We start from the raw sequence: 24844 nt of genomic DNA, 5'->3' as shown, positions 1-24844 counted from the left end.
CTGTAAGAACACTGGGCGCGATTCTCCCAAAACGGGAGAAATCGTAAGGCTGGCGTCAAACCCGGGCGGGTTTGACGCCAGCGCGCCCCTTCCCGACCGGGAACCGATTCTGGTCCCCGGTCGGGGCTAGCAGCCCGACGCCGCAAGCTCCGGCATCACGGGCTTAACGAATTTCGTTAAGCCCGCTTGCCGGAGTTAGCGCCGGCTGACGCGTCATATGACGTCAGCCGCGCATGCGCGGATTGGAAGACTCCAACCCGCGCATGCGCGGATGACGTCATCGCGTATTTGCGCGAAACCCGCGCATGCGCGGGCCGGGTTGCCCCTCAGCCGCCCCGCGAATGGATACTGCGGGGCGGCGGAAGGAGAAAGAGTGCGCGGGCATCGGGCCCGCTGCCCGCGATCAGTGCCCACCGATCGCGGGCCCATGGCACCCTTGGCACGGCCGTGGTACTGCCGTGCCAATCGGTGCCATGGTTATAAAAAGCGAGTTGTTCCCGCCGTTTTTACGAACGGCCAGACCAGGTCTGTTTGCCGTTCGTAAAAACAGCGTAAAGGGCTGGGACTTCGGCCCATCGAACAGCTGTGAATCGCTGCCGGCCGTAAAAAAACGGCGGCAGAGATTTGTGTCGGGAGTTGGGGGGAGAATAGCGGGAGGGCGGGAAAAATGTCGGGAAGGCCCTCCCGCTATTCTCCGACCCGTCGTGGGGGTCGGAGAATTTCGCCCACTATTCATGACGCCCTATGCTGCTCTTGCTCATGTATTTGCTTTGTTTGGCCCCTTGTTCCGTATTGTAACCAGCCATTCGTTGATGTACCATTTGTCAATGTACTCTGTTGATTATTCTTTTTGTCTACTATGTATGTACTGTGTACGTTCCCTCGGCCGCAGAAAAACACTTTTCACTGTAGTTTGGTACATGTCACAATAAATCAAATCAAATCAAATCAAATTGATCTTGAAGGCAGCACAGACTTGACGGAGAAAATGGCTGTCTTCGATGCTGGAACCATTCCAAGTTTCTAACTGTGAAGAACAGCATCTTTATAGCCTTCTGGAATCAACATTGAGTTCAACAATTTCAAATCATAATCTTGCCCCCTTTTCGTGGACCGCAACTATAGGTAACATAGCTATTCTCACTTCCATAGCTTTTATTCCTTTTTCCAAAACCATCTCCTTTTGCCTTGCACGATCACCATAAGGCCATAAGGCATAGGATCAGAATTAGGCCACTCGGCCCATCGAGTCTCCTCTGCCATTCAATCATGGCTGATATTTTTCTCATTCCCATTCTCCTGCCTTCTCCTCATAATCCCTGATCCCCTTATTAATCAAGAACCTATCTACCTCTGTCTTAAAGACACTCAGTGATTTGGCCCCGCAGCCTTCTGCGGCAAAGAGGTCCGTAAATTCGCCACCCTCTGGCTGAAGAAATTCCTCCTCATTTCTGTTTTAAAGGATCGTCCCTTTCGTCTGAGATTGTGGCCTCTGGTTCTAGTTTTTCCTACAAGTGGAAATGTCCTCTCCACGTCCACTCTATCCAGGCCTCGCATCCTGTAAGTTTCAATAAGATCCCCTCTCATCCTTCTAAACTCCAACGATTACAGACCCAGAGTCCTCACCCGTTCCTCATACGACAAATTCTTCATTCTAGGGATCATTCTTGTGAACCTCCTCTGGTCCCTTTCCAAGGCCAGAACATCCTTCCTTAGACACGGGGCCCAAAACTGCTCACAATCCTCCAAATGGGGTCTGACCCCATTCACCTATTGGATGTAATTCTGTGAAAATGGGATGGTCCCATCCCTGGGGCCATAAGTGAGACAATTGCACTTCTGTGACCATCAGGATCTTTCTTCCAGCAGCCAATCAAGTGGTTGCCGCCAAACTGCTGTCCTTTTGGAATATTGTCCACTCTGCAGAACTTCCAGTTTATTCCAAGGGTTGGCAACTCAGCTGCAACAGAACAACCACTAGCATTGGTCACTGAGGGGAAGGGCTCCTGTATTTGTACGTGTGGGGGTTGGTTCAAATTCCCATTGTGATTCTATTGTGCTTAAAGAGAACAACGGCATGAAGAATAAATAGGTTAACAGAGGTATACAGACGTTGCTTAGCAACTGGAGGCCCTTTGAAAAAAGCATTTTTCTTCTTGGTTTTTGCTGGATATATTGCAGTTGGGGACAGGACATTGTGGAGCAAACATCTCTTAATTCTGCCAGGAGAAACTGGATAGGACAAGGGAGTTGCAAAGAGGCAGGCTTCCTGAGGAACAAGTTGCAGCCCAGATAACCAGGAAATTGGGACAGAAAAAATATCTTGAGACTACTGGAGTTAAGAGAACATAAGAACTAGGAGCAGGAGTAGGCCATATGGCCCCTCGAGCCTGCTCCGCCATTCAATTAGATCATGGCTGATCTTTTGTGGACTCAGCTCCATTTTCCTGCCCGAACATCATAACCCTTAATCCCTTTATTCTTCAAAAAACTATCTATCTCTATCTTAAAAACATTTAATGAAGGAGCCTCAACTGCTTCACTGGGCAAGGAATTCCATAGATTCACAACCCTTTGGGTGAAGAAGTTCCTCCTAAACTCAATTCTAAATCTGCTTCCCCTTATTTTGAGGCTATGCCCCCTAGTTCTGCTTTCACCCGCCAGTGGAAACAACCTGTTTGCATCTATCCTATCTATTCCCTTCATAATTTTATATGTTTCTATAAGATCCCCCCTTATCCTTCTAAATTCCAAAGAGTACAGTCCCAGTCTACTCAACCTCTCCTCATAATCCAACCCGCCAGTGGAAACAACCTGTTTGCATCTATCCTATCTATTCCCTTCATAATTTTATATGTTTCTATAAGATCCCCCCTTATCCTTCTAAATTCCAAAGAGTACAGTCCCAGTCTACTCAACCTCTCCTCATAATCCAACCCCTTCAGCTCTGGGATTAACCTAGTGAATCTCCTCTGCACACCCTCCAGCGCCAGTACGTCCTTTCTCAAGTAAGGAGACCAAAACTGAACACAATACTCCAGGTGTGGCCTCACTAACACCTTATACAATTGCGACATAACCTCCCTAGTCTTAAACTCCATCTCTCTAGCACTGAAAGACAAAATTCCATTCGACTTCTTAATCATCTGTTGCATCTATAAACCAACTTTTTGCGACTCATGCACTCGCACACCCAGGTCTCTCTGCACAGCAAGAACAGAGATCAAGTTATTGTTCAAAGAAGTCAAGGAAGAGCGAACAAAGGGTTCCGTGTTAAAGAGACAATTCATAGAATTTACAGTGCAGAAGGAGGCCATTCGACCCATCGAGTCTGCATCAGCTCTTTGAAAGAGCACCCTACCCAATCCCGCAACCCCACACTATCCCCATAACCCAGTAACCACACCCAACACTAAGGGCAATTTTGGACACTAAGGGCAATTTATCATGACCAATCCAACTAACCTGCACATCTTTGGACTGCGGGAGGAAACCGGAGCACCCGGAGGAAACCCACGCAGACACGGGGAGAACGTGCAGACTCTGCACAGTGACCCAAGCCGGGAATCGAACCGAGGACCCTGGAGCTGTGAAGCAATTGTGCTAACCACTATGCTACCATGTAGTGATAAGGTGTAAAAGTGGGACATCAGACTTCAGAGGTATATCAAACACGTTTGATGCCATTTTACTGGAGTGTGGGAACCAAGAGTTAAAGCAATTATGAAGTTTGGACAAATAAATCCTAAAAGCTGGACTGGGTGCACTGATATAAGTGGAGCAGACTGTGTTTTTGGAAGTGGAGTTTGGAAACCCTCATGCGACGATCTGGGGTATTTTGAGGAGAAATTCATAGACATTCACTTGGGGTTCAGAGTTGAGAGTGCATTTGACCACCGTCATCTTGTGTGTTTATAAGGGGATCTGTGTTAATGAGACGATTATAATCTATGCTAATCTTAACATTTATGTATATTTGTTAAACTAAGTGGGGAGTAAAGTAATTTTGTTTTATAATCCAGTTTTTCCATGTTTACCAAATGTTTTTTCCTTGTTGTTAAAGCTAATTAGCGGTCCTGTGACTCTGCTCCTTCACGTTTTATTAAAAAATGGAAGTTGTAGGGTGCTATATTCTCCCAAAGTGGGTCTATGTCCCTACACTGGTGTTTTACTCCAGATATTCCTGGAAAAAAGATCAGCTAATTCACTGGCCTGCAAGGGGCCAACAGGGACCCGGAGTGATTCTCGCAGCTTCAGCTGTGGATATGGGCCCCCGCAATTCCGGTTTGAGGTCTGCGCACGGTGACGGCCTCCAGTGCCCATGCCAGCAATTAGACCCCCCCCCCCCCCGCATTGGCCACGCGCCCGAGCATCTCACCGCGCAGATCTAACCCCCGCCCGCCTATAAGGGTCCCCCCCCCCACGGTGTCCGATCCCCCCACCCCCCGACCAGGACGGCTGAGGACTGAGTCCACAGCCGCCACGCCAGCATCTCGACCGGCAATACCAGGTTAAAACCACCCCGCTGGGAACTTGGCTGGGCCGGTCTCTGCCATCCCCCCAGCCACACGGATACTCCGCAATCCCGTCTCTGCCATTGGGCCCCAGCCACACGGATACTCCGCAATCCCGCCTCTGCCATTGGGCCCCAGCCACACGGATACTCCGCAATCCCGCCTCTGCCATTGGGCCCCAGCCACACGGATACTCCGCAATCCCGCCTCTGCCATTGGGCCCCAGCCACACGGATACTCCGCAATCCCGTCTCTGCCATTGGGCCCCAGCCACACGGATACTCCGCAATCCCGTCTCTGCCATTGGGCCCCAGGCACACGGATACTCCGCAATCCCGCCTCTGCCATTGGGCCCCCAGCCACACGGATACTCCGCAATCCCGCCTCTGCCATTGGGCCCCAGGCACACGGATACTCCGCAATCCCGCCTCTGCCATTGGGCCACACGGATACTCCGCAATCCCGCCTCTGCCATTGGGCCACACGGATACTCCGCAATCCCGTCTCTGCCATTGGGCCCCAGCCACACGGATACTCCGCAATCCCGCCTCTGCCATTGGGCCACACGGATACTCCGCAATCCCGCCTCTGCCATCCCCCCAGCCACACGGATACTCCGCAATCCCGTCTCTGCCATTGGGCCCCCAGCCACACGGATACTCCGCAATCCCGTCTCTGCCATTGGGCCCCAGGCACACGGATACTCCGCAATCCCGTCTCTGCCATTGGGCCCCAGCCACACGGATACTCCGCAATCCCGTCTCTGCCATTGGGCCCCCAGCCACACGGATACTCCGCAATCCCGTCTCTGCCATTGGGCCACACGGATACTCCGCAATCCCGCCTCTGCCATTGGGCCACACGGATACTCCGCAATCCCGTCTCTGCCATCCCCCCAGCCACACGGATACTCCGCAATCCCGCCTCTGCCATCCCCCCAGCCACACGGATACTCCGCAATCCCGCCTCTGCCATTGGGCCACACGGATACTCCGCAATCCCGCCTCTGCCATCCCCCCAGCCACACGGATACTCCGCAATCCCGCCTCTGCCATTGGGTCCCAGCCACACGGATACTCCGCAATCCCGTCTCTGCCATTGGGCCACACGGATACTCCGCTATCCCGTCTCTGCCATTGGGCCACACGGATACTCCGCAATCCCGTCTCTGCCATTGGGCCTCCAGCCACACGGATACTCCGCAATCCCGCCTCTGCCATTGGGCCCCAGCCACACGGATACTCCGCAATCCCGCCTCTGCCATTGGGCCACACGGATACTCCGCAATCCCGCCTCTGCCATTGGGCCCCAGCCACACGGATACTCCGCAATCCCGTCTCTGCCATTGGGCCCCAGCCACACGGATACTCCGCAATCCCGTCTCTGCCATTGGGCCCCAGCCACACGGATACTCCGCAATCCCGTCTCTGCCATTGGGCCACACGGATACTCCGCAATCCCGCCTCTGCCATCCCCCCAGCCACACGGATACTCCACAATCCCGCCTCTGCCATTGGGCCCCAGCCACACGGATACTCCGCAATCCCGCCTCTGCCATTGGGCCCCAGCCACACGGATACTCCGCAATCCCGTCTCTGCCATTGGGCCACACGGATACTCCGCAATCCCGCCTCTGCCATCCCCCCAGCCACACGGATACTCCGCAATCCCGCCTCTGCCATTGGGCCCCAGCCACACGGATACTCCGCAATCCCGCCTCTGCCATTGGGCCCCAGCCACACGGATACTCCGCAATCCCGTCTCTGCCATTGGGCCACACGGATACTCCGCAATCCCGTCTCTGCCATTGGGCCCCCAGCCACACGGATACTCCGCAATCCCGTCTCTGCCATTGGGCCACACGGATACTCCGCAATCCCGTCTCTGCCATTGGGCCCCCAGGCACACGGATACTCCGCAATCCCGTCTCTGCCATTGGGCCCCCAGCCACACGGATACTCCGCAATCCCGCCTCTGCCATTGGGCCACACGGATACTCCACAATCCCGCCTCTGCCATTGGGCCACACGGATACTCCGCAATCCCGTCTCTGCCATTGGGCCCCAGGCACATGGAGCACTCTGCAATCCCGCCGCCACACGGATACTCCGCAATCCCGCCTCTGCCATCCCCCCAGCCACACGGATACTCCGCAATCCCGCCTCTGCCATTGGGCCACACGGATACTCTGCAATCCCGTCTCTGCCATCCCCCCAGCCACACGGATACTCCGCAATCCCGCCTCTGCCATTGGGCCCCAGGCACACGGATACTCCGCAATCCCGTCTCTGCCATTGGGCCACACGGAGCACTCCGCAATCCCGCCTCTGCCATTGGGCCCCCAGCCACACGGATACTCCGCAATCCCGCCTCTGCCATTGGGCCCCAGGCACACGGATACTCCGCAATCCCGTCTCTGCCATTGGGCCACACGGATACTCCGCAATCCCGCCTCTGCCATCCCCCCAGCCACACGGATACTCCGCAATCCCGCCTCTGCCATTGGGCCCCAGCCACACGGATACTCCGCAATCCCGCCTCTGCCATTGGGTCCCAGGCACACGGATACTCCGCAATCCTGCCTCTGCCATTGGGCCACACGGATACTCCGCAATCCCGCCTCTGCCATCCCCCCAGCCACACGGATACTCCGCAATCCCGCCTCTGCCATTGGGCTCCCAGCCACACGGATACTCCGCACTCCCGCCTCTGCCATCCCCCCAGCCACACGGATACTCCGCAATCCCGTCTCTGCCATTGGGCCCCAGGCACACGGATACTCCGCAATCCCGTCTCTGCCATTGGGCCCCCAGCCACACGGATACTCCGCAATCCCGCCTCTGCCATTGGGCCACACGGATACTCCACAATCCCGCCTCTGCCATTGGGCCACACGGATACTCCGCAATCCCGTCTCTGCCATTGGGCCCCAGGCACATGGAGCACTCCGCAATCCCGCCGCCACACGGATACTCCGCAATCCCGCCTCTGCCATCCCCCCAGCCACACGGATACTCCGCAATCCCGCCTCTGCCATTGGGCCACACGGATACTCCGCAATCCCGTCTCTGCCATCCCCCCAGCCACACGGATACTCCGCAATCCCGCCTCTGCCATTGGGCCCCAGGCACACGGATACTCCGCAATCCCGTCTCTGCCATTGGGCCACACGGAGCACTCCGCAATCCCGCCTCTGCCATTGGGCCCCCAGCCACACGGATACTCCGCAATCCCGCCTCTGCCATTGGGCCCCAGGCACACGGATACTCCGCAATCCCGTCTCTGCCATTGGGCCACACGGATACTCCGCAATCCCGCCTCTGCCATCCCCCCAGCCACACGGATACTCCGCAATCCCGCCTCTGCCATTGGGCCCCAGCCACACGGATACTCCGCAATCCCGCCTCTGCCATTGGGTCCCAGGCACACGGATACTCCGCAATCCTGCCTCTGCCATTGGGCCACACGGATACTCCGCAATCCCGCCTCTGCCATCCCCCCAGCCACACGGATACTCCGCAATCCCGCCTCTGCCATTGGGCTCCCAGCCACACGGATACTCCGCACTTCCGCCTCTGCCATCCCCCCAGCCACACGGATACTCTGCAATCCCGTCTCTGCCATTGGGCCCCAGGCACACGGATACTCCGCAATCCCGCCTCTGCCATTGGGCCCCAGGCACACGGATACTCCGCAATCCCGCCTCTGCCATTGGGCTCCTAGCCACACGGATACTCCGCAATCCTGCCTCTGCCATTGGGCCACACGGATACTCCGCAATCCCGCCTCTGCCATTGGGCCCCAGCCACACGGATACTCCGCAATCCCGCCGCTTCTCGGGTCCTGGAGAATCGCCAGACTGGAGTCGGGCCCGATTTTGCCTGGAGTATCTAGCCCACAGTCTTTTGAGCCAGGGGGCGGGATTCTCTCAGCGCAGGGCCGGGCCGGAGAATCCCCACGACTGGCGCGAATCGCATCACACCGCCCCAACGCGAAGAATCGGTGCCATTGGCGCTGGCGTGGTTGACGCATGGAAGGGTTGGGGTGGCCGGCCTGTGGAGGGAGGGGGAGAGGGGAGGGTTTCCGATCCCAGGGGGGGGGCCCACCGATCGGTGAGCTGGCCTCTCTGGCTGGCGGCCTCCTTCCTTCTGTGCCGGCCCCTGTAGTCCTGCGCCATCTTGTGTCAGGGCCGGCGCGTTGAAGGAAGGCACTGCCCATGCGCGGGTTGGTGCCGGTGCCACTGCCCATCCACGGACCCCGCGGCACCCAGTTCATGCCGGGATCAGCAGCTGGAGCAGCGTGGGTCACTCCAGTGCCGTGCTGACCCCCTGTAGGGGCCAAAATTGCTGATCCTGAGGCCGTATTGACGCCGTCGAGAAACACAATAACGTTTCCGACGGCATCAACACTTAGCCTCAGGATCACAGAATCCCACCCCGAGTTCCTGGAATCTTCCCGTCCAGTTATAACACCAACTGGGATCCTAACGCCCCCGCCCGCCCCACCCTATTTGACATGTGTATCAGTTGGTCTCCAGGCTCTCTGCCCCCTTACGCATCGTTAGTAAAGTGGGAAGTGGAAGGCATCCGGAACCCCCCCCCCCCAACCCCCCCTCACCCCTCTCCCAGCTCCCCACCCCCCCACCCCTCTCCCAGCTCCCCACCCCCCCCACCCCTCTCCCAGCCCCCCAGCCCCCCCACCCCTCTCCCAGCTCCCCATACCCCCCCCACCCCTCTCCCAGCTCCCCATAACCCCCCACCCCTCTCCCAGCTCCCCATCCCCCCCACCCCTCTCCCAGCTCCCCATCCCCCCACCCCTCTCCCAGCTCCCCAGCCCCCCCACCCCTCTCCCAGCTCCCCATCCCCCCCACCCCTCTCCCAGCTCCCCATCCCCCCCACCCCTCTCCCAGCTCCCCAGCCCCCCGCACCCCTCTCCCAGCTCCCCACTCCCCTCCCCTCTCCCAGCTCCCCACCCCCTCCCCTCTCCCAGCTCCCCAGCCCCCCCACCCCTCTCCCAGCTCCCCAGCCCCCCCACCCCTCTCCCAGCTCCCCAGCCCCCCCCACCCCTCTCCCAGCTCCCCAGCCCCGCCCCCACCCCTCTCCCAGCTCCCCAGCCCCCCCACCCCCACCCCCACCTCACCCCTCTCCCAGCTCCCCAGCCCCCCCCACCCCTCTCCCAGCTCCCCACCCCCCTCCCCTCTCCCAGCTCCCCAGCCCCCCCACCCCTCTCCCAGCTCCCCAGCCCACCCACTCCTCTCCCAGCTCCCCACCCCCCCCCCCCTCTCCCAGCTCCCCACCCCCTCCCCTCTCCCAGCTCCCCAGCCCCCCCACCCCTCTCCCAGCTCCCCAGCCCCCCCACCCCTCTCCCAGCTCCCCAGCCCCCCCCCCCCCCTCTCCCAGCTCCCCAACCCCGCCCCCACCCCTCTCCCAGCTCCCCAGCCCCCCCCCCATCCCTCTCCCAGCTCCCCAGCCCCCCACCCCCACCCCCACCTCACCCCTCTCCCAGCTCCCCAGCCCCCCCCACCCCTCTCCCAGCTCCCCACCCCCCTCCCCTCTCCCAGCTCCCCAGCCCCCCCACCCCTCTCCCAGCTCCCCAGCCCCCCCACTCCTCTCCCAGCTCCCCACCCCCCCACCCCTCTCCCAGCTCCCCACCCCCCTCCCCTCTCCCAGCTCCCCAGCCCCCCCACCCCTCTCCCAGCTCTCCAGCCCCCCCACCCCTCTCCCAGCTCCCCAGCCCCCCCACCCCTCTCCCAGCTCCCCAGCCCCCCCCCCACCCCACTCCCAGATCCCCAGCCCCCCCCACCCCTCTCCCAGCTCCCCAGCCCCCCCACCCCTCTCCCAGCTCCCCAGCCCCCCCACCCCTCTCCCAGCTCCCCAGCCCCCCCACCCCTCTCCCAGCTCCCCAGCCCCCCCACCCCTCTCCCAGCTCCCCAGCCCCCCCACCCCCTCTCCCAGCTCCCCAGCCCCCCCCCCACCCCTCTCCCAGCTCCCCATCCCCCCCACCCCTCTCCCAGCCCCCCCACCGCTCTCCCAGCTCCCCAGCCCCCCCACCCCACCCCTCTCCCAGCTCCCCAGCCCCCCCTCCCAGCTCCCCAGCCCCCCCCACCCCTCTCCCAGCTCCCCAGCCCCCCCCTCTCCCAGCTCCCCAGCCCCCCCACCCCTCTCCCAGCTCCCCAGCCCCCCCCCACCCCTCTCCCAGCTCCCCAGCCCCCCCCCCCCTCTCCCAGCTCCCCAGCCCCCCACCCCTCTCCCAGCTCCCCAGCCCCCCCACCCCTCTCCCAGCCCCCACTCCACCCCTCTCCCAGCTCCCCATCACCCCCCCCCACCCCTCTCCCAGCTCCCCAGCCCCCCCACCCCTCTCCCAGCTCCCCAGCCCCCCCACCCCTCTCCCAGCTCCCCAGCCACCCCACCCCTCTCCCAGCTCCCCACTCCCACCCCTCTCCCAGCTCCCCAGCCCCCCACCCCTCTCCCAGCTCCCCACCCCCCCACCCCTCTCCCAGCTCCCCAGCCCCCCCACCCCTCTCCCAGCTCCCCATCCCCCCCCACCCCTCTCCCAGCTCCCCAGCCCCCCCCCCCCTCTCCCAGCCCCCCCCCCCCCCACCCCTCTCCCAGCTCCCCACCTCCCCACCCCTCTCCCAGCTCCCCAGCACCTTTCAATGGCATTTCATCAGCCTTACACACTCTCAGCCTGTCCCCAAAGGGCTGCTAAAATCCCGGGGCACAATCTAACAGCCTGGCATGAATTCGAGAGGGCCGGTTAGATTGTGGGAGAGTCCGAAATCAGGAAGTATGACAGACGCCGATCGGGTTATTACTGTTGGCACGGTGTGGGTACGGCTACACCATGGCACTGTTGGCACGGTGTGGATGCTGCCGCACCATGGCACTGTTGGCACGGTGTGGGTACGGCTACACCATGGCACTGTTGGCACGGTGTGGATACGGCCACACCATGGCACTGTTGGCACGGTGTGGATACGGCCACACCATGGCACTGTTGGCACGGTGTGGATACGGCCACACCATGGCACTGTTGGCACGGTGTGGATACGGCCACACCATGGCACTGTTGGCACGGTGTGGATACGGCCACACCATGGCACTGTTGGCACGGTGTGGATACGGCCACACCATGGCACTGTTGGCACGGTGTGGATACGGCTACACCATGGCACCGTTGGCACGGTGTGGATACGGCCACACCATGGCACTGTTGGCACGGTGTGGATACGGCCACACCATGGCACTGTTGGCACGGTGTGGGTACGGCCGCACCATGGCACTGTTGACACGGTGTGGATACGGCCGCACCATGGCACTGTTGGCACGGTGTGGATACGGCCACACCATGGCACTGTTGGCACGGTGTGGGTACGGCCGCACCATGGCACTGTTGACACGGTGTGGATACGGCCACACCATGGCACTGTTGGCACGGTGTGGATACGGCCACACCATGGCACTGTTGGCACGGTGTGGGTACGGCCGCACCATGGCACTGTTGGCACGGTGAGGATACGGCTACACCATGGCACTGTTGGCACGGTGAGGATGCTGCCGCACCATGGCACTGTTGGCACGGTGTGGATGCTGCCGCACCATGGCACTGTTGGCACGGTGAGGATACGGCCGCACCATGGCACTGTTGGCACGGTGAGGATGCTGCCGCACCATGGCACTGTTGGCACGGTGTGGATACGGCTACACCATGGCACTGTTGGCACGGTGAGGATACGGCCGCACCATGGCACTGTTGGCACGGTGAGGATACGGCCACACCATGGCACTGTTGGCACGGTGTGGATACGGCTACACCATGGCACTGTTGGCACGGTGAGGATACGGCCGCACCATGGCACTGTTGGCACGGTGAAGATACGGCCGCACCATGGCACTGTTGGCACGGTGTGGGTACGGCTACACCATGGCACTGTTGGCACGGTGTGGGTACGGCTACACCATGGCACTGTTGGCACGGTGTGGGTACGGCTACACCATGGCACTGTTGGCACGGTGAGGATGCTGCTGCACCATGGCACTGTTGGCACGGTGAAGATACGGCCGCACCATGGCACTGTTGGCACGGTCTGGCACATGGTGAGAAACCAATATTCACCAATTCAAAATGTTTTCTTTATAAATATAAAGTACAGAATTCTTACCCCCAATTTCACGCGGCCAACCACCCACCCTGCACACCTTTGGGTTGTGGGGGTGAGACCCACACAGACCCGGGGAGAATGTGCAAACTCCACATGGACAGTGACCCGGGGCCGGGATTGACCCCGCGACCTCAGCGCCACAGTCCCAGTGCTAACCACTGCTAATCACCAATTAAGGCCGATCTCCATCTTATTAACGGGAAGGACCCCCTTATCTAAAGGCGTCCCGTGATCTAAGCGGCTCCTCAGCGAGCGGACACGCGGTGCCGTTTAGCAAACCTATTTTAAAAACCCGAAGCCCCACGGCTGCTGTGGGCACCGGAGGAGGAGTGTAGCCAGTTAGCCCAGGGGGCTCTGAGGCTCCACCCCACTGCCCCGCGGGTGCGAGAGGCTCTGGGAGGTGGGGGGGGATGAGTGCGGTTGTGGCGGCCGTCTGCCACCGGTGGAGGGATGCCCCTGTGTTGGGGGGGTGGGGGGGCAGGGTGAGGGACTCAGCACCCACCGGCCCGGAATGCCACCCTCCGCCCTGGATTGTGTATACCCTGTCTGTCCCACCCCCACCGCGGATCCGACATGCCCAGGGAGGCCCTCCTGTCTGTCTGCTGACAGCGCTCTCGCCCATCACCTGTATGGGATATGCCTTGGGTGGGGGGAAGTTAGATCTAGGACCACCCTGCCCGGGGGCAGAGGGCGAACAGGGGAAGGGGGTACAGCCTGGCCCGCTGCCCGTATGATGTGACGGCAGCTTCACATGTCTCGTGTGTAACATATTGTATTCATGACCCGAACTGTCCCCAACTACCGATGTGACACCTCCTCCCCCCCCCCCCCCCCCCCCCCATGCCTTCTCAGTGATCCTATATCTGCCTCACCCTCCGTGTTCTGCTCCTGTGCCACGGCGTGACCCCCACAATGCTGCTGGCCGTGCCCTGTGGCCTTTGAAGACCATGGCAGGCGTCCTCTGGAGGGTCTGGGGCCAGAGGGCCTCAGCTGCCTCGCCGTGCCACCCTATCCAACTATCCAACTGCTGACACAGGAGGTGCTGTTGTCTGGGTGCGGGGGAGGGGGGGGGGAATAGGAAGCGCTCGTGACCACTGTCGACTCCTCGTTGGGTGACCCCGGGTCATCCTCCAGCGCTCCCTCCTCCCGGTTGGTGCCCGGAGGGTCCGCTTGGGATGGAGGGGCAGCTGGATTGAGCTCCAAAGGCCCCGTTCTTCCATTCCTGGCGGCTTCCCATTGTCTGCAGCTTGGTGCCCCCAGCGATGCCCCTCTGTGCCCAGTTCACAATCCACAGCACCTTGTCAGTGTCTGCCTGAGTCTGGGACATGTCCCTGAGCCTCGGATATGTTCCACAGTGCTTCGCGAAGGTCCACCTGCGTCAGATACACGTTCCCCCAGTGATGGGCACATGCTGTCAACACCCTCAGCCATGGCTGTCACTGACTGAACAACACCCTGGGCACCATCAGCCATGGCTGGCACTGACTGAACAACACCCTGGGCACCATCAGCCATGGCTGGCACTGACTGAACAACACCCTGGGCACCATCAGCCATGGCTGGCACTGACTGAACAACACCCTGGGCACCATCAGCCATGGCTGGCACTGACTGAACAACACCCTGGGCACCATCAGCCATGGCTGGCACTGACTGAACAACACCCTGGGCACCATCAGCCATGGCTGGCACTGACTGAACAACACCCTGGGCACCATCAGCCATGGTGCTGACGTGGTACTCCTGGCTCTCCACTGCGGTCACCAACCTAGAAGTGTTGGTCTCTGTGCAACACAATGCCATGCCATCTCTGTGCCACACAATGCCATGCCATCTCTGTGCCACACAATGCCATGCCATCTCTGTGCCACACAATGCCATGCCATCTCTGTGCCACACAATGCCATGCCATCTCTGTGCCACACAATGCCATGCCATCTCTGTGCCACACAATGCCATGCCATCTCTGTGCCACACAATGCCATGCCATCTCCTGAGCCTGCAGCTTTTGGGATTCTGCCAATCAGCCACGGAGCCGCTGACATCCTCTCACGGCCGCACCCTATCGGGTGTATCAGCTCCGGGAAAACCTGGTCCAGAGGCTCAGCTGGGTCCTAGGATGCAGCAGCCCTCTGACTGGAGATTGCTGTCTCTGCCAGATGTACATCAGCAGCTGTGTGATTCTCACCAGATTGTCTACTACTTTCCCCCACCGAGGTGTGTGTCTCTGCGCCGGTGGAGGGTGAGGTTGGCAGCCGTGACACCTCGACAGTGGAATCCCTGGCGATTGCCTCTCAGACGGCCAGCCATCCCGGCCCTATTAGATGGGGATCCTGCGGGAGAATGGATATGTGGTCAGTCCACATGATGGGCTTTAGATTGGTTTCACAGGTCGGTGCAACATCGAAGGCCGAAGGGCCTGTACTGCGCTGTCATGTTCTATTGTTCAGTGGGAGCGAGGGATCATTATGTCTGGCATGAACATAGGTGTGACAGGTTGGCTGGGTGGTGGGCGATGGATACTCACCTTGCTGTGCCGGCCAATCTCGGTGTCAGTGACTGCTTTTACCTCGGCCATCCCACGATCTCCAGGGCCCATTCCTCGTAGGGGGCGAGGACTCTGGTGTCCGACACCTCACCGCCCGTCTGGGCCCTTCCCCGTTTGTTATGGGACAACTTCTCCTGCGGGGACAGAGAAAGGGCATTGTGTCACGTGAGAGTACCTTTAAGAAATAGGAATTTAAGAAATGTACCTTTAAGAAATGAGTGTTTATCAGTGATATCAGAATGTGGGTGGAGCTGGGCTGTCTGTCAGCTTTTTACTTTTGTTTTAGGCTGTTTGTTGCAGGGTGTGTTTTAGTTTCGTTTTCAGAGCTGGATAGCTGCAGTCACAGCCAGAAGGGGTATTAGTATCTCTCTCTCTGTAATCTAAAGACTATAAATCGATCCTTTGGTGATTTAAAACTAATAACTGCTCTCAGTAGTGACTTTAACCTGATGTGCTTCTATTAAAGGTTATGTTTTTAAGTCTTATGGATGTTAAAAGGAAAGCTTAAAGGATTACTTAGTGTTGTATTCTTTGGCGGTTGTATTTGAATTAATGGTTGCTAAGATGTTCACTGTATGTTTTAAAAAGGTTAAGTGGAGTTCATAGAATAAACATTGTTTTGCTTTAAAAAATACTTTTCCATTTCTGCTGTACCACACCTGTAGAGTGGGCCGTGTGCTCCCCATACCACAATCTAGTAAAAGTTGTGGGTCAGGTGAACTCCACGATACACTTTTGGGTTCTCTAAACCCTGGCCCATAACAATTGTCAGCCTCACACTTCATGCATCACGGGAGGGTGAGAGGTGGGCTGGCAGGTGGGACCGGTGCCAGGGAGCCTTTGCCACCTCACCCATGTGGCCCGGTGGAGGTTGTTTAGCTTAGAACATAGAACAGTACAGCACAGAACAGGCCCTTCGGCCCTCGATGTTGTGCCGAGCATTGTCCGAAACCAAGATCAAGCTATCCCACTCCCTGTCATTCTGGTGGGCTCCATGTGCCTATCCAATAACCGCTTGAAAGTTCCTAAAGTGTCCGACCCCACTATCACAGCAGGCAGTCCATTCCACACCCTAACCACTCTCTGAGTAAAGAACCTACCTCGGATATCCCTCCTATAGCTTCTTACGGCACTGGGTTCCGATCCTCCTGGTGACACTCTCTGAGCTGACCACCGCTGCCACTTCCTCCCAGTGGCTGCCCTGTGGCTGACTTTCCAACCCTCTCCAGAGAACAGGATATTCAGTGTGGACTGCACCGCGTCCAGGTCGGCATCTCCGAATCGTGGAGCTGGTCTGTGTGGTGACATGGCTGTGTGCGTCTGGGGTTTTCTCTGTGGGATCGGTTTCAGAGATGCTCCCCCTCATTAGCAGAGAGCTCCCAGACACGGTCCCGGCGAATCAGCTGTCGCATGAAGCCCTTTGGGGCACCGTTAAGCCCCTAATTAACCGGAGACGGCCTCGCTGGATCAGTCTTCAGGGAACACCCAGCTGTTCCTGCTCGCTACCACACTTAGAAACTTTTCCATTAGATTGCGCCCAAACTCCAGGGGCCACTCAGCCCAATTTCTTACCCTGAGGTGTCTGTTTGGCACCTCCAGATCATCGATAATTAATACCAAGACATTGTGCTAAATGTGGGCATAGATTCTTAACACTGAACCTATTTTGTGGCAGTTTTCACACTTTGTACAACAATGAGCCCCTGTTTTTATCTGGGACATCAGTATGCTGCGTTTTATCATCAGGTGAAAACTCATATGAAAGTAGTTAGAATGTACGGAACACACAGGTTCCAAAGCCATTCCATGCTAGAATGTTTTCATAATTACTTCATTAACTTGGGTTCTGTTTAAAATCTCAGTAATACTCCATCATTCTGTCATTCTAGAACTCCTGCATGTTCTGTAAATGTGTACTTTTAAAATGATTCATTAACGGATCTGGCGTTGCACAGATTGCAAGGAGTTTTGAGGAAGTACCGACAATAAAGTAACTACATGAGTAAACAGACAAATAATGTAAAAACTTTTTTTTAATGATTCTTGAGAGCCAATCAGACAGGTCAAGCCTTAAAAATATTGGATGTTTTTTAAACTTTTTATTGATCAGAATAGATCATTTTAGCATTATTCCAGCTTTGCAAATTAGCACTGAAGATAGTATTTCAACAAAAATTACAATTAGGGAACAGTTTTCAAAATCAACTTGGATGAGGATAATTGAGTGAAGGTGTCAGCTGGGAGAGCAGTCAGGATCTGTGAGGAAAACTAAGGGATAGAAGAGGCAATGCAAGGAAAAGAGAAGGCGAGTATCATGAGCCAAGGTAAAGAGAGAACATCAATAGAAATAATAACTATTGGTGACAATTACGCAAACCAGGAAGCAAATCATCTCAGGTTTTCAGAGGAAGTCATCATTGAGCCAGATGATTCTCCAGAGGAAAAATTAACTCTTTGGCAGCGTTTGCAGCAGCTCTATCAGCTTGCCACTGCTCTGCTCCTGTTTTTCTACCACTATTTTACGGAATCACAGCCCGAGCACGAGAAGACTGTAACACCTCCGACTCAAGAAAAGGAATTGGATAAAATAAGTCAAGTTCCATCAGAAAACGCCGCACCGGTTACTTTACAAGATTTAGTTAAACCAAAAGCCACAAAAGTAGTGATAAATATTGATGAGATTGCTTCAGCAACACTGAAGAAGATTAATGATGCACGGTGGAAAGGTAATAATTGCTTTCTCGGTGATAATAGCTTTTGAAATGATTACTTTCGAACATATTCCAGCATCCTATTTTTGTTAGCTACTAAATTTGAGTCTTCCATGGCAGAGGCTTAAAGCCAAGTGCATTTCAGATTTGTAAAGCATATCCCAATGTGAACAGAAGGTAACTCCTACATTAATGCCCGTGGGACACGCAGATTTTATTGTGGAATTGAAGTGTTTAATTTAAGGAGTTTTAACACACCCCACTTGGAGTGCTTCAGTACGCCAGACATTCCCAGCGGGAACTCTGAATAGAAATAAAAACAAAATGCTGTGAAATGCAGGTCTGACAGCATCCGGGGAGCGAGAAACACACCGAATGTATCGAGGCCCAAATGGAAATGTGCTCCTCACTCAGACCTGCACCTCCCTGCAGCTCTCCCTCCAATCACCAATTCTTTAATTGCATTTTGCACCTTGCAAGGTTTTTTTAAAAAAAATGATTTTACTGTACAGCAAATAAGCAGAGCGTCGATATGTGTTGACCCCCAACTTTCTGTCCCCCGGAATTCTTCTTTGCACCCCCACCGTTTCCGAGAAGCAGAGGAAGTCATTATTTTTGCAATCTCTGCTTCATGCTCACGTTCGTCACTCTTTCCAGCTCTGTCTCCCCTTTCTATCTGTCCAACTTTCCAGCTCTATCTCCCCTTTCTATCTGTCCAGCTTTCCAGCTCTGTCTCCCCTTTCTATCTGTCCAACTTTCCAGCTCTATCTCCCCTTTCTATCTGTCCAGCTTTCCAGCTCTATCTCCCCTTTCTATCTGTACAGCTTTCACACACTTTTCCCATTGTGATGCCAATAGCCTCAAATCTAACCAATCCCCAGATTCCCCACTCACTCTCATCAATTCTCTTGGATAAGGTTAAAGGCTTGCAACGTAATCCAATCCACTGTACATTCCGGGGTGTCCATTGACTCACCATGGGGAAGGTGAGATGTTTAGTTAGTCTCACCCTAATGTCAGATACCCGAGGTACCTGAGGATTTGGGATGCAGTCCCTTCACCTCAGTGCCCCGGGTGAGTGCTGTTTGGCACGTGGAGGTCTCCCAAGGGAACAGAGGCTCCCAGGTGCATGCCGTTTGGGCAGGGTGATACCCTGGCATTGCCACATGGCAGGGGCACGGCCAGGGTACCAGGCTGGCACTGCTGAGGTGCCAAGCTGGAATTTGCCACGCAGCAGCGATTGGGCAAGGGTACCCAGCCCGGGGGTTTGGGGGTTGCTAGGGGTCCCCTGCCCGGGGGTTTGGGGGTTGCTAGGGGTCCCCTGCCCGGGTGTTTGGGGGTTGCTAGGGGCCCACTGCGTGGGTGTTTGGGGGTTGCTAGGGGTCCCCTAGGTGGGGGTTTGGGGGTTGCTAGGGGTCCCCTGCCCGGGTGTTGGGGGTTGCTAGGGGTCCCCTGCCCGGGTGTTGGGGGTTGCTAGGGGTCCCCTGCCCGGGGGTTTGGGGGTTGCTAGGGGTCCCCTGCCCGGGTGTTTGGGGGTTGCTAGGGGTCCCCTGCCCGGGTGTTGGGGGTTGCTAGGGGTCCCCTGCCCGGGTGTTGGGGGTTGCTAGGGGCCCGCTGCGTGGGTGTTTGGGGGTTGCTAGGGGTCCCCTGCCCGGGTGTTGGGGGTTGCTAGCGGCCCCCTGCCCGGGTGTTTGGGGGTTGCTAGGGGCCCCCTGCCCGGGTGTTTGGGGGTTGCTAGGGGTCCCCTGTGCCTGTGTTTGGGGGTTGCTAGGGGTCCCCTAGGTGGGGGTTTGGGGGTTGCTAGGGGTCCCCTAGGTGGGGGTTTGGGGGTTGCTCGGGGTCCCCTAGGTGGGGGTTTGGGGGTTGCTCGGGGTCCCCTGCCCAGGGGTTTGGGGGTTGCTAGGGGTCCCCTGCCCAGGGGTTTGGGGGTTGCTAGGGGTCCCCTGTGCCTGTGTTTGGGGGTTGCTTGTGGGCCCGGGGACCCCCGGGGAGTTGGGGCTTGGGGAGGGGTTGTCGGGTCGGGGGCCCCAGAGATTGGGACGCCATTTTAAAAATGCTGCCCTAATCTCTTGCTAAACTGAGGATTCCAGTGAGCAGAGCTCCTCAATATGCAATCGGGGCTGTGTGTGACCTCGGCTACTCTTCTCCCCCCCACATGGCCCCCTGAACCTCCCATTTCATCTAAGTGAGATTTCTCAGTGCTGAGAAACATTCTTGCTATGGAACTTGGTTCTCATTGAGTGAAATCGTGCGCATTGTTGCTGAATAAGAGAATTTGGCACATCAAGTGATAGCAGACATCTGCTGCAACTTGTTGGACTTGGCTGACACACATTCTTAGTGTCAGGGAAAGTAATTGAAGTGACCATCAATTCACTAGAGACACGATTGGAAGTAAACTGTGGTTTTAATAGTCTTACAACTGTGCCAGCCTGCGACCAGAGGAACTGAGGGCAGGCTCACACGGCTGCAGCACTTTATACTTCCGGTAGTTGGATGGGCCATAGGCGGGGCCAAGGGTGGAGTCCTGTACAAGCTCCTCATCTCCCCCTATGGGCAGAGCCGTGCAACGGCTCACAGACAGGGTCCACAAGGACATAATATAATGCAGTGCAATACAGTGTGGATTACCATACAATATAATTCACCACCTGTAAAAAAATCAAGTCCGGCTGGGGTGATGGGACTACAAATTGAGCCGGTCCGGTGGCCGAGTCGTCCTTTGGGATCGGCGGAGCACCGGGGTTGCAGCCGCTTCGGGTGGCTGGGTGGTGACGGTCGGTGTGGGTATGAGGGTGGACTCCGGGGGTGTTTCGGTCCGAGCTTCATTCCTGACCGGTACGACGGGCGAAGGGGGGGCGCAGGAAACCTATAGGCGTGGGGGCACAGAGCGTGGGCAGGGAACCTATAGGCGCGGGGCGCAGGGCGTGGGGGCTTGGGTGGGGTGCAGTGTGAGGGGTACCTCGGCGGTGGTGGTGGTGGATCCTGCAGGCCCCAGGTCCCGGAGGGAAACTGTGTCCTGACGGCCGTCGGGGTATTCAATAAAGGCTTATTGGGGGTTCGAATGATGCAGTAGCACTCTCCACTAGTGGGTCTGTTTTGTGTGTCCGGACGTGCTTCCGGAGGAGAACCGGGCCCCGGTGTCCTCAACCATGATGGGAGCGAAGCCCCCGTGGTAGTGCCCCTAGAGAAAACAAATAGCCGCTCGTGAGGGGTCTGGTTGGTGGCGGTGCACAGGAGGGACCTAATAGCATGGAGCGCGTCGGGGAGGACCTCCTGCCAGTGGGAGATCGGGAGATTCCTGGACCGGAGGGTCAGTAGGACGGTCTTCCAGAATGTCGCGTTCTCCCTCTCCACCTGCCCGTTCCCCCTGGGGTTGTAGCTGGTAGTCCTGCTCGAGACGATGCTCTTGTTGAGCAGGTACTGACGCAGCTCGTCGCTCATGAAGGATGAACCCCTGTCGCTGTGTACGTAGCTGGGGAAACCAAACAGGGTGAAGATACTGTGCAGGGCCCTAATGACTGTGTGGGAGGTCATATCAGGGCACGGAATGGCAAAGGGGAAGCGGGAGAACTCGTCGATGACATTCAGGAAGTACACATTTCGATTGGTCGAGGAGAGTGGCCCTTTGAAATCGATGTTCAGGCGTTCAAAGGGCCGGGAGGCCTTTAGCAGGTGGGCCCTGTCTGGTCTATAGAAGTGCGGTTTGCACTCCGCACAGATCGGGCAGTCCCTGGTGATGGCTTTGATCTCCTCGGAGGAGAAAGGCAGATTTCGGCGTTGACATAGTGGGCGAGCCGGGTGACCCCTGGGTGGCAGAGGTCATTGTGGATAGCTTTCAGGCGGTCATCTTGCGTGCTGGCGCATGTGCCGCGGGACAGGGCATCTGGGGGCTCGTTGAGCTTCCCCGGTCGATATATGATGTCATAATTATAGGTGGAGAGGTTGATCCTCCACCGCAGGATTTTATCATTTTTTATTTTGCCCCTTTGCGAGTTGTCAAACATAAAGGCAACCGATCGTTGGTCAGTGATGAGGGTAAACCTCCTACCTGCGAGGTAGTGCCTCCAGTAACGGATAGCCTCCACAATGGCTTGTGCTTCCTTTTCGACTGAGGAGTGTCGAAGTTCCGAAGCGGAGAGGGTTCGGGAGAAGAAGGCGACTGGTCTCCCTGCCTGGTTCAGAGTGGCGGCGAGAGCGACCTCTGAGGCGTCGCTCTCCACCTGAAAGGGACGGATTCATCCACCGCCCGCATGGCAGCTTTGGCGATGTCCTCCTTGATGCAGGTGACAGGGGAAGAGTGTGGTCTTAAATAGTGGGCGGGCTTTGTCCGCATACTGGGGGACCCACTGGGCGTAATAAGAGAAAAATCCCCGGCACCTCTTGAGGGCCCTGGGGCAATGAGGGAGAGGGAGTTGTAAGAGGGGCCCAGGACTCCGTTTTCCACGACATAGCCGAGGATGGCTAGTCTGGTAGTGCGGAAAATGCATTTCTCCGTATTATAGGTGAGATTGAGTTTCTGGGCGGTTTGGAGAAATCGATGGAGGTTGGCATCGTGGTCCTGCTGATCATGGCCGCAGATGGTGACGTTATCCAAATACGGAAACGTGGCCCGCAGCCCGTACTGGTCCACCATTCGGTCCATTGCTCGTTGGAACACCGAGACTCCATTCGTGACGCCAAAGGGGACCCGGAGGAAATGGAAGAGGCGGCCATCTGCCTCGAATGCCGTGTAGTGGCGGTCCTCCAGGCGGATTGGGAGCTGGTGGTATGCAGACTTCAGATCCACCGTGGAAAAGAGCCGGTACTGGGCGATCTGATTAACCATGTCTGCAATTCTGGGAAGGGGGTACGCATCGAGGTGCGTGAACCGGTTAATGGTTTGGCTGTAATCAACCACCATCCGGAACTTTTCCCCGGTCTTGACGACCACCACCTGAGCTCTCCAGGGGCTGTTACTGGCCTCTATGACTCCCTCATGTAGGAGCCGCTGGACTTCGGCTCTAATGAATACCCTGTCCTGCAGGCTGTACCGCCTGCTGCGAGTGGCTACGGGTTTGCAGTTCGAAGTGAGATTAGCGAAGAGTGGAGGGGGGTCGATTTTTAGTGTCACTAGACTGCAGACAGTGAGTGGGGGTAGGGGCCCGCCGAAGCTGAGTGTGAGGCTCTTGAGATTACATTGGAAGTCGAGTCCAAGTAAGAGTGGGGCGTAGAGTTCGGGGAATACGTACAGCTGGAAATTAGAGTAGCTGGTGCCGTGAATCGTTAGGGTCGCGACGGTGCGCCCTTGTATGTGGACAGAGTGCGAGCCCGAGGCGAGGGAGATAGTTTGCCGTGCAGGGAAGATAGGGAGCGAACAGCGACTTACCAGGTCAGGATGTACGAAGCTCTCAGTGCTCCCGGAGTCGAAGAGGCACGGTGTCCTGTACCCATTGATTTTAACGGACATCATCGAGCTCTGGAGGTGCTTCGGACGCGACTGGTCCAATGTGACTGCGTTGAGTTGCAGGTAGTCGGCGGCTCGATCAGCTGTGCTGGAGTGGCCCCGGGATGACTGTCCGCTGAGGTTGTAGTCGTCGAGATGTGATTCGGTTGATGACCAAGATGGCGGCCCCCGTTGATCGCACGTGGTGGGCGGCGAGGAAGATGGCGTCCAAGATGGCGGCCCCATGACTCGCACGTGGCCGGCTGCATGGAGGCGGGTTGCCAAGATGGCGGCCCCCATGAGTCTCACATGTCGGTGGGGGCGGAGTCAGCAGACACGCTGCAGCATTACGGGGCCTGCGGGCCTGTGAGTTTGGGAGGCGAGTGCTCAGGACTGCGGGGGAGTTTGGAGTTTTTGATTTTGCCAGGCATACTCTGGCATAGTGTCCTTTGCGACCGCAGCTGCTGCAGGTCGCGTTGCGGACCAGGCAGTGCTGCCGTGGGTGTTGGGGCTGGCCACAAAAATGGCACGCTGGCGCACCATAGTGGGTGGGTGGCCGCGCGGCGCAGGCCTGGGGCAGTCGCTGGTCGGGGGCCCACGATGGGGTTTCTTGGTCCGCAGGGAATGAGTTCAAACTGCGGAACGCAACCTCCATAGTCGTTGCTAACTCTACCGTGTCCTCCATGCTCTGGGCCCTTTTTTCAAGCAATCGCTGGCGCAGATAGTTAGACCTGAGCCCTGCAACGTATACATCACGTACAGCGAGTTCCATATGTTGGGAGGCAGTGACAGCCTGAAAATTACAGTCCCAAGCAAGGGCTTTTAAATCACGCGGAAAGTCTTCCAGCGACTCTGCGGGGCGCTGGCGGCGAGTCGTGAAAATGTGCCGCGCGTAGACCTCGTTAAACGGCCGCACGTACAGTCAGTCGAGCATAGCCAGGGCCTCAGTATATGAGGTGGTACAATTCAGTTGCGTAGAGATACGATGGCTCACCCGAGCGTGCAGTAGGCTGAGTTTCTGCTCCACTGTAGTCTCGGATGTGCTCGATGCAGCCAGGTAGGCCTTGAAACATCGAAGCCAGTGTAGGAAGATTTCCTTCGCCTCTGCAGCCTGAGGGTCGAGTTCTAGTCGATCAGGTTTGAGGGCTGATTCCATAGTAGTTTTCTTCAAGTTTTCTAAGACTATTAAATTGATGTGACCATCAATTCATTGGAGACACGATTGGAAGTAAACTGTGGTGTTAATAGTCTTACAACTGTGCCTGCCTGTGACCAAAGGAACTGAGAGCAGGCTTACGGCTGCAGCACTTTATACTTCCGGTAGTGGGAGGGGCCATGGGCGGAGCCAAGGGTGGAGCTCTGTACAAGCTCCTCATCTCCCCCTATGGGCAGAGCCGTGCAACGGCTCACAGACAGAGCCCACAAGGACATAATATAATGCAGTGCTACACAGTGTGAATTACCATGGCATATAATTCACCACAA

At 57.2% G+C, this 24844-nt stretch overlaps 1 protein-coding gene across 3 annotated transcripts in view; it reads left to right on the top strand.

The window, feature by feature from the left end:
- The window catches only part of LOC119978784 (transmembrane channel-like protein 5), a 252670-nt gene that overhangs the window by 64985 nt on the left and 162841 nt on the right, over window positions 1-24844 (top strand). For 2 of the 3 annotated variants that reach the window (XM_038820663.1, XM_038820661.1), the window contains exon 1: window positions 17251-17949. The exons of the other annotated variant lie outside the window; for it this stretch is intronic. In XM_038820663.1, coding sequence (XP_038676591.1) covers window positions 17511-17949 — 439 coding nt within the window. In that variant the 5' untranslated portion in view covers window positions 17251-17510. Of the gene's footprint in view, window positions 1-17250; window positions 17950-24844 lie in introns of those variants that run through there. 3 annotated transcript variants of the gene reach the window in all.

This window comes from Scyliorhinus canicula, chromosome 15, assembly GCF_902713615.1.
Source record: "Scyliorhinus canicula chromosome 15, sScyCan1.1, whole genome shotgun sequence".
In the NCBI taxonomy this organism is placed as follows: Eukaryota; Metazoa; Chordata; class Chondrichthyes; order Carcharhiniformes; family Scyliorhinidae; genus Scyliorhinus; species Scyliorhinus canicula.
Note: the sequence above shows the minus strand (reverse complement) of the source record. Positions and strands in the feature narration are given on the sequence as shown.